Source organism: Pogoniulus pusillus, chromosome 14 (genome assembly GCF_015220805.1).
Source record: "Pogoniulus pusillus isolate bPogPus1 chromosome 14, bPogPus1.pri, whole genome shotgun sequence".
NCBI classification, from domain to species: domain Eukaryota; kingdom Metazoa; phylum Chordata; class Aves; order Piciformes; family Lybiidae; genus Pogoniulus; species Pogoniulus pusillus.
The window spans coordinates 7,069,019-7,078,954 of NC_087277.1; the positions used below are offsets into that span (position 1 = coordinate 7,069,019).

General features: G+C 43.9%; 1 protein-coding gene across 1 annotated transcript; it reads left to right on the forward strand.

The window, feature by feature from the left end:
• The first annotated feature begins 4,423 nt into the window (after positions 1 to 4,423).
• UTP23 (UTP23 small subunit processome component) lies at positions 4,424 to 8,451 on the forward strand. Its single transcript, XM_064154179.1, has 3 exons — positions 4,424 to 4,634; positions 6,624 to 6,798; positions 7,667 to 8,451. Exons 1-3 carry the CDS (start codon positions 4,447 to 4,449, stop codon positions 8,048 to 8,050), a joined length of 747 nt encoding a protein of 248 aa, XP_064010249.1. The 5' UTR covers positions 4,424 to 4,446; the 3' UTR covers positions 8,051 to 8,451.
• The last annotated feature ends 1,485 nt before the right edge of the window (positions 8,452 to 9,936 follow it).

The following is a 9,936-nucleotide window of genomic DNA, read 5'->3' on the forward strand; positions in this document are numbered from 1 at the left end:
CTATGGGGGCAGGTTGAGAGAGCTGGGGCTATTCAGCCTGGAGTAAAGAAGGCTCCAGGGAGACCTTTGAGCAGCCTTCCAGTATGTGAAGGCAACCTACAAGAAAGCCTACAAGAAAGCTTTAAGCACGAGAAAGGTAGACTTAGATTAGATATAGAACAGTCTCAAAGTATTTGCTGCTGTAAGTAGACACTTAAATACCTGTATAGATATCTGCTGCAGAGATACTCTTACTCATGGAAGTCACCAGTATATAGTGAAAATAAATCATAGAATTATATAATGTTTAGGTTGGAAAAGACCTTTAAAATCATTGAGTTCAAACATGAACCCAGCACTGCCAAGTCCACTGCTAAACTGTTAGCACTAAGTGCCACATCTGTATGTCTTTTATATATCTTCAGGGACAGTCACTCAGCTGCTTCCCAGGCAACTTTGTTTCAATGCTTGGCAATCCTTTCAGGGAAGAAATTTATCCTAATATCCAGTCTAAACATCTCCTGGTGCAACTTCTGGACATTTGTTCTCAACCTGTCACTTGTTACTTGGGAGAAGATGCTAACACCTAACTTCTACATGCATAAAAATCCTAAACTCTACAGTAAATGTGTACTTCTTATGATACACAACTTACAAGATAGTTAATGTAGGACATACTCTGATGGACAGTTATAGGATTCATTTTCTTACTAAGGGTTTGGTAACAGTATAGCCAGGAAGGTGCAGAAAGCTTTACTGTATACAATATTGTCATCTGCTGAGTTTGCAGCAATCCATACATTAAAAAAAAAGCTTGTCACAGTCATGTTTATTATAAATCCAGATGCTGCATTCCCATGAGGTAACAGAAAAACAGGTATTGGAAAAGATGAATGTACAGGATGAAGGCTAAAATTCAACAGCTCAAAAGCAGCCCCAAGGCAATGACAGAAGGAGCCAGCCATGAATAATAAACATACTGACAAATAAAATTTAGGATGTTAAATGCTGCTGAACCTTATTCTGTATCCTATATACAACTCAGAAAAACTCATAAAAACACCTCAGCATTTTCAGACACACTCCTGTCGTGTGTTTATAGTTTCATTTCCAAATGTTCTAATTGAAAACCCTACCCTTTTCTCTTTCTTGTATGCCAGATAATTTTTCATATTTAAGCATGTCTGGTGCTAAAACTTCATGGTGATAACCACAGAGCACAACATTTGCCCAAAAGCAACACATTCAGATTAAAAAAGTCTGACACATAGCAAGTTTCGAGAATCAGGAGCAGAGATCTTTTTCTTGCCAAGCTACAGGTGCCAGCTTGTAAAAGAAACTCTTGTTACCAGGCCTACATCAAAGCTCTTTTGATAAAGAACAGCTTTCACTTAAAAGTAATCCATGTCACAACAGTTTTATGGTCATTAATTCTGATAGTATTACCTAGCATCTCAAAACCAGAGCTGAACTCATACACGCCAAGAGGTGGTCTTCTCTATTTACATGAGACCCCATCTGGAGTAGTTATGGTGACCCCAGCATAAGAGCAACATGGAACTGCTGGAGCAAGTCCAGAGGACAACCATGAAGATGATCACAGGGCTGGAGCAACTTGCCTATGGGGACAGGTTGAAAGAGTTAGGGCTATTCAGCCTGGAGTAAAGAAGGCTCCAGGGAGACCTTTGAGCAGCCTTCCAGTATGTGAAGGGGACCTACAAGAAAGCTTTGAGGAAGGTAGATTTAGATTAGGTATTAGGAAGAAATTCTTTACAGTGAGGGTGTTGTGACACTGCAACTTCTCAGTACTGCTGTAATATTCTTATAGACATTAACATTTAAAATGTATTAAAGATGCTTTAAAAGAATTGCATAAAAGTGAAATCAAATTAACAGAATGGTACTGCAATAGTTTCTCACACAATTAACGCTTTCTTCCGCACAATGAAGAAATCTGTGCTGTTGTTTTGCCTGCTAGCCAGCCTTCTGAACATATTTTGCCATACCAATCACATTACAACTTGTCTGTGATGATACTATTTACCAAGAAAGGGTATCTCATCACAACAGTATTTAACACTCTGCTCTGGGTTATAGTTTACTTTGCACTTAGTTCAAAATGATGATTAGTTCAAGCTCTTATTTACTTGTTTCTCCTTTTCATCTCCACTTTGCAACAGCAGCTGTTACCATTGCAGATTCCGCATCCTAGCATAATGGAATGGGGAAAGCATTCCTAGAATAAGAAATAACTGCCTGTGCTCCCCCTCCAAACAAACAAACAAAAAATAAGGGAAAATAAAAAGCTACCTGACCAAAAAAGAAATAAATATCTTCTAAGGTTTTACTCTGGAAACTCACTGTTTTCATCTCTTTTTAAATTATGAAACTATGCAGTTAGAAGAACTGGGACAACCCACCAATACAGTGATACAGGAATGGATAAAGACCAGTGAATTGGGTCTATCTATGTCCAAGATACTCAAGAGCATACACAGCTGTCCCCTAAGACAGCTGAAAGATGGATTTAATGACAGACTACTGTCACAATCATAGATGCATAGAACAGATTCATAGAATTATTTTGCTTGGAAGGATCCTTTAAGATCATCAAGTCCAACCATTAAGCCAACACTGCCAGATAACCACTAATCTTGTGTTTCTCAGTACCACATATACAGGACTTTTAAATACATCCAGGGATGGTGACTCCACTGTTTCCCTGAGAAGCCTCTTCCAGGGCTTGACAACCCTTTCTGTGTTTCCTAATATTCAGCCTAAACCTCTCCTGGTGCAACTTCAGGCTATTTCCTCCTGTCCTGTTGCTTGTTACTTGGGAGAAGAGGCTGACATTCATCTCTTTCCAACCTCCTTTCAGGTAACTGTAGAAAGTGAGAAGGTCTCCAGGCTAAACAACCCCAGTTCCTTCAGATGCTTCTTGTAAGATGTGCTCTAGACCCTTCACCAGTTTTGTTGCTCCTCTTTGAATCTGCTTCAGCAACTCAATATCCTCCTTGTAGTGGGGGGCCCCAAAAATGACCTAATAATCACAGGATCATAGAACTAACCAGGTTGAAAAAGACCTCTAGGATCATCAAGTCCAACCTATCACCTAAACCTTCTAATTAACTAAATGATGGCACTGATTCATCCAGCTTCCTCTTAAACACCTCCAGGTATGGTGACTCCACCACCTGCCCAGGCAGCCTGTTCCAATGGGCAATCACTCTTTCCATGTAGAACTTCTTCCTAATGCCAGCCTAAACCTGGCACAGTTTGAGACTGTGTCCTCTTGTTCTGAGGACACAGAACAAAAGGACACATTCAAGGTAGGACCTCATCAGTGCCAAGTACACTGATACTCCATTCAGATCTGATCCTCAGATGCTATGGAAAATAATCACCTATTTTTTTTGCCACTTTTCATCCTTTTAAGTACTTTAAAACATATTCCCATTCAAACATGTTACTTTCTAGAACAGCAATTAAATGCATTATTTTTCAGTTTTCTCTCTTAACACTAGCTGACCTCCCTGGAAGCAGATGTTGCCCATGTCTGTTTGCACGCAGAAAGACCAGTATGACGGCTGGCTATTTGCTTAAATGACCCCAGAGCGCTCTGACCGGTTACAGCTACCTGGCAAGAACCCGCAGGTTTGCTTGAAGTTGTCTCTGGCAGAGAAACGCTGTACCTGCGTAGGAGGACAGCCGTCTCCAATTACCATTTAGGTGGGCATAGCACATCCCTTTGCCTGCCTAAAATACAGGCATTCGGTTCCGTTCCTTAACTGCTCAGTGCGTGGTGCGCTCTTGGTTCGAGCTGGACAGGAGAGGTTTGGCCAATCCCGTGTTTCGGGAAGACGTCGTTTTCCCAGACTGCAGTGAAATTTGATTTCCTCTTTGTCGTGGGAGGGGACACGCTACTGTAATGTTTATTACACGCTTTTCAGTTTCGAGCAGAGAGCTTATGCTGACTCTTAGCACAGGCAAACAATGTAAACAGATGTTAAGCCTCCCGAAGTATGCCAATGCCTAATAAAACTACAGTCTCTGGGTCAGTAGTTCTAAATTAACCGTTGTGGTACATTAAAAGGCAAATTGCGCGTATTTCTTCTTATCTTAGCAAAGGAGAGGGGCTAGCACAGCACCAGAGAAGGCAGAGCAATGAACCCGTCTGCAGACAACCGAGGGGGCGCAGGGCCAGCTCCCCTGGGCCGCCTGCACGGCAGCCTGGCCGCCCAGGGACGAGAGAGCCAGGCGCGGGCCGTGCCTGCCGCTTTCCGCAGCGGGATGGCACCCGCAGGGCTCGCCAAGCCACAGACACGGCCCTTGCGCACACACTCCGCTCACCCCAGCTCCGGCTTCCCCTGGCCCCAGCGGCGCGGAAGGCGGCGGAAAGCCCAGCCCGGCCCCGCCCCCCTCCCCGGCAGGGCCCGGCGCAGCTTCCGGGCGGGCGGCGGCGCAGCCATGAAGGTGCGGCGGCAGAAGCACGCCAAGAAGATCATGGGCTTCTACAAGCACAACTTCCACTTCTGCCAGCCCTTCCAGGTACTGCTGGATGGCACCTTCTGCCAGGCCGCGCTCCGCAACAAGATCCAGATCCGGGAGCAGCTGCCGGGGTACCTCGGCGGCATCACGCAGCTGTGCACCACCCGGTAAGAGAGCAGGGGGCGGGCGGCAGCCGCGCCGCGCATGCCCGGCGGCCCTGCGACCAGGCGAGGCGCGCATGCGGGCGAGTTGCTGGGATGCTTGTGGGGGATTTGGGGCTCTAGGCCGCCTTGGTTATGTGGCGATGGCGGTAGCTGTCGTGAAAAAACAGCCCTCTGGCCCGCAGTTAGCGTGCAGGGGAATAGGAAGTTGTTACAATACCATCCGCCCTGCCGAAGATAGCAGAAACTGTCGAGGCATCGATGAAGTGGGATGAGAAGTAACCCCCATGTACGAGAGATGCTTGGGTGAACTTTGTCCCACTGCCAGCGTCTTCTTGGCAGTGTGAGAACAACGGAGGCAAACTGGGATCTCTTGGACAAGGAAGGAATTCCTACTCGTCTGGAGTCCCAGCCTGCCAGTTCGGAGTTGTTCCCAAAGTAGCTGTTTTTAAGAGAGAACAAGATACGTTAGACGGGCGTGGAAGTGTACACACATAATTTAAGTTACCTTGAAGTTGCCTTTGTTTTCACTTGAGTGTGTATATTGTCTCCGATAAAATGCCCCTCACGTAGGTTTCTACAATGACAGAATAGCCAGCTGCCCATCCTGCAGGCAAGTACTGGAGATACCAGGGAGATACATACCCCAGACTGAAAAAAAGAAACACTGAGTCATCGTGCAAAGCATACAAGACACAAGACTAGCCCATGCCTCTAGACAGTAGAAAGCACCAAATGATGACCTTAGCTGCAAAAGGTTTACGAATCACTTTGATCCAACATATATTCCAGTCGTGTCTAAATGTCACATCTTGCTTCCTTCTTTCAGCAATACCTATTGGTCTTTTTGACCTGTTTTCACTTGGGGTAGCTTAATAGACTTGTTTTCCCTGCTGACAGAATACTAAGTTGGTGAGGCAGCACCTCGGTGACATGATCAGAACTTCCCTGAGGAAATACGCTGGCTTGCTGTCAGAGTCTTTGCAAACAGAACTGGCTCAAGTCTCCCCAGAAATTGCCCTCAAAGGTTAAACGTTCTTCTCTGAAAAGAAAATAGTTGATGCCATATCCCCGAGGCTGTGTTTCAAGGCCATGTGTTCCTACCCCTGCCTACATTTAATTGTAAGACTCAGTGACTGGAGTAAGTTAAGTTTCATCTCCTGTTCACTTCTGAGTATCCAAGCTAGCATTCTCACAGACTGCTATGGTGTGAACATCTGCTCTGAGTGCTGCTGAGAGGAAGATTTTAGGTTTGCATTTTCTTGTCGGAGCATTGTGGAACCATAAACTTCAGAGATTTTTAATCATATGAACACATGGAAACAAGGAAACCTTGCTGCTGTCTTCAGATGGGTGGGCTACTGCCTTCAGATTACCAGGTGCCATTTACACAGTATCACAGTATCACCAAGGTTGGAAGAGACCTCATAGATCATCAAGTCCAACCTACAGAGCTCAAGGCTAGACCATGGCACCAAGTGCCACGTCCAATCCTGCCTTGAACAGCCCCAGGGACGGCGACTCCACCACCTCCCCGGGCAGCCCATTCCAGTGTCCAATGACTCTCTCAGTGAAGAACTTTCTCCTCACCTCAAGCCTAAATTTCCCCTGGCACAGCTTGAGGCTGTGTCCTCTCATTCTGGTTCTGGCCACCTGAGAGAAGAGAGCAACCTCCTCCTGGCCACAACCTCCCCTCAGGTAGTTGTAGACAGCAATAAGGTCACCCCTGAGCCTCCTCTTCTCCAGGCTAACCAATCCCAGCTCCCTCAGCCTCTCCTCATAGGGCTGTGCTCAAGGCCTCTCCCCAGCCTCATCACCCTTCTCTGGACATGCTCAAGATCTCAATGTGCCTCCCTAACTGGGGGGCCATCATAGAACCTGAGCACCTGGCCATTGCTCATTCCTAATTGACTCATGCCAACCTTCTTCTGTTGTAAAAAAAAAAACATGCAGTTATTCCCTCCTTTAGAAATCATTGTTGCTTTTGGTTTTCAGATGTGTTCTAAAAGAACTGCAATCACTGGGGAAGGCACTGTATGGAGCAAAATTAATTGCCCAAAGATCTGAAATTCGAAACTGTTCTCACCACAAGGATCCTGTGAGTGGTTCAGCCTGTTTACTCTCCATGATTGAAGATGGCAATCCTCATCACTTCTTTATTGCTACACAGGTAAATGCCTCTGAGCAACATAATTCCATTTGAAATGATCCTTCATACATGAGGATAAGGGAAACTACAGGACCCTTGATTGTGAGATTTTTTAGTAGCTCATGGGAATTAATTGTTCTCCTGGTTTGAGTCTTTTAAAGCCTTACTCACTCTTTAGATGTGTTTGCTAATTCTGAAGTAGGGAATCTTCTGTCTTGAACAACTTTTAACCCTAGAAGGTAAAAGGGTTTAGCAGACAGTGTAGAAAACATACTGACCACATACTGAGATGCAAGAAAACAGCTGATTCATGTTCATTTATGTACTGCTTGTGCGTGCGTCTCCCGCTCTGAACTCTCTTGCACAGTAGTACTAAATGAGAAAAATAACTTCAATTTTACGAAGCTTGGGAAGTTTTAACTAAATAAAGGTGGAACTTGTGGAGAAATAAGAAAGGCAGGTTTTTTTCTTAGGTCTCTTTTTCAGACTGTAGGTATAAATTATATAAAATGGATTACAGTAGAGTTCTGTACACTCATGTAAGACAGAAGGAGTTTAAAGTGACTTGTAGAAGAAATTATGTTGCCTCCTGTGAAGTGCTGGACTGCATACTAATGACCTTGGGCTTTTTCCTCAAGAATGCATTTATGTTTATAAGTGCATTTAAAAAGAAAATGCTAATAAATTTTCCATCAGAAGTACAGCTAATCAGAGATAAACTGAAATTTAAATTGCTCTGAAAGGCACCGACATGTATATTTACAAGATGAAGTTTTGTTTCTTTTTCATAATGTAATTTATCTTCATAGTTTTGTATTACAAGTATGTGCATTTGATTTGCAAATGCCATTTAATCCCAAAATATTGACTAAAGTATTTAATTTTACAGGATCAGGATTTAGCAAACAAAGTGAAAAAGAAGGCCGGCGTTCCTCTCCTCTTTATTATTCAGAACACTATGGTGCTAGATAAACCTTCTCCTAAATCTTTGACGTTTGTTCAAAAGTTGCAGACAGATCAGCTCGTTCCAGCGTACCAGAAGCAAAGTATTGTGCAGCTTAAAGAAAAAGAAGGACTAGCTAAACAAGAAGGTGCAAAGAGAAGGAAACGTAAAAGGGCAGGTGGCCCCAATCCTCTCAGCTGTCTGAAGAAGAAAAAGAAAACCCAAGAGGGTCAGGAGCCTTCTGCAGAGAAGAAGAAAAGAAGAAAAAGAAAACGAAATAGGGTTAAAGCAGAAGGCATGCAATCAGTGCAGAAGAATGAAGAAGAATAAAACCCATCTTTGTAAACAGTGCAGGATCTGAACATTGTTTGAACTTTGCAAAAAGAAAGATCGATACGTTTGTAATCAGACTGATAGTATGCATTATTTTTTTATGAGGCAGGACTGCTTATTAACTGCATCTCAACATTTGCAGAGTCTCTTCCTAGTAATTTATTCTGTTGCTTAGTAATTGGGTTTGTGACAAAATATGTAGGAACCCTCACTGTTCGTTATTCTCTCCAATGTCTTGATTACTTCCAGAGAGTTCACATGATTGGTAGCAATCTTTTAGAAACGATTCTTGGGTTTCATTTGGGTTTTGGTAGGATACTAGACCTCTTTCTTCTACTGTTCTTCCTAAAACTGGTCTTGATGGTTGTACTGTTAAAGAATATGCAACTACATTAAAAGATCGTAGTAACTTATTTACATGTATTGTTTGAATACAAAAGTGAACTCTTTTGCAAAGTGGCTGGATGCCCTCTAGAATCATGGAATCAGCCAGGTTGGAAGAGACCTCCAAGATCATCCAGTACAAACTATCACCCAGCCCTATCCAGTCAATTAGACCATGGCACTAAGTGCCTCATCCAGTCTTTTCTTCAACACCTCCATAGACGCTGACTCCACCAGCTCCCTTCTAGCCTAAATTACTCTGTAAACTCCATATAAACTCCTATGTTTGTTTTTCATGATCCGTATTTGTTAAGAAGATCATGGAAGGTGATTGCTGAAACTATAATGACATCTCTATCATGTCCACTTTAGTTTATTCTTCACAGTGTGCCTCAGGTTGAAGGAACCTCAGAGGTCATCTACTCCAACCACTCTCCATGAGCAGGGATGCTTCTCAACTAGGTTGCCCAAGGTCTCATCCAGTCTGATCTTAAACACCTCTGAGGAGGGAGCATTCACAACCATTCTAGGCAACCTATTGTAGAGTCTCAGATCCTTTGTACTGAAGAACTTCTTCCTAAGGTCTGATCTCAGCCTACTCTCCCTCAGCTTAAAGCCATTCCCCATGGTGCTGTTACTAGACAACTTTATGAAAAATCTTTCTCCATCTTTACTGTAGGCTCCCTTAGTGTTTTTTTTATCCACACAAACTGAGTCATGACATTGCTGTTGGGAAAAGCTGGAATGAAAAAGGAAGCTAGGAAAGGGTGTGAAATTTGACTGCCACATAGCTGCAACTCTCCTTCAAGTGCTGTGAATAATTTACTTCTCAGGTTTGAAAGAGAGCTCCCACTCAGTCAACAACCAGAGGCAGTTAGACTGTGGTGTTAGCCCTTTAAAAGGTGAAAAAAAGGATGACCTACCTGAGTTTCCAACTAAGACTGGCAGGGCGAGGCTGACAGGCTGTGTTTTTGTCATTAAATGGGTAACACTCAGAGCAGGCTGTAGCACTGAGACCAGGTGGTGTGGGCTGGCTCTGTCCATGCTGGGCTCTCATGGTGTGCATCAGCATGGCTACATGCAAAAGGTCCCCAGTAGATGCTCTCTGGTTGTGTTGCATCTGCCTGCCAAGATATGGTCGCAGTTAAGCTTGCCCAGGCTAGAAACCATGCTGGGGACTCTAGTAATTCAGCAGTGCGAGTCAGTGGCAGCATCCCGAGGCATGTGAAACGCCACTGCAGAAGTGCCTTTGCTGTTGTGGGTGTTCAGCTCCATGATCTGCCCAAAACTGTGGTGGCCAGTCCCACTTCTTGTTTAGCAATAAATGATTTGGAGGGCTGGTCATACTTCCAGTAGAGATGGAATTCCCAATGTGAATTTTTCAATAAAGTTTAGGGTTGTTTTGCTGTGGGATATCAGGAGGAGTCAGAAGAAAGTGAAAAGGAGCCTGAGTGACAACTTCTTTGGGGCCATCAATTTCCTCTCTTCTCAGGATAAAT

What these genes read in the sequence shown, in the direction of transcription:
- UTP23 (XM_064154179.1), top strand. Translation starts at nt 4,447, where the DNA reads ATGAAGGTGCGGCGGCAGAAGCACGCCAAGAAGATCATGGGCTTCTAC. An exon ending in ACGCAGCTGTGCACCACCCG is followed by an intron (nt 4,635 to 6,623) that starts GTAAGAGAGCAG and finishes TTTGGTTTTCAG; the next exon opens with ATGTGTTCTAAAAGAACTGC. An exon ending in ACTTCTTTATTGCTACACAG is followed by an intron (nt 6,799 to 7,666) that starts GTAAATGCCTCT and finishes TTAATTTTACAG; the next exon opens with GATCAGGATTTAGCAAACAA.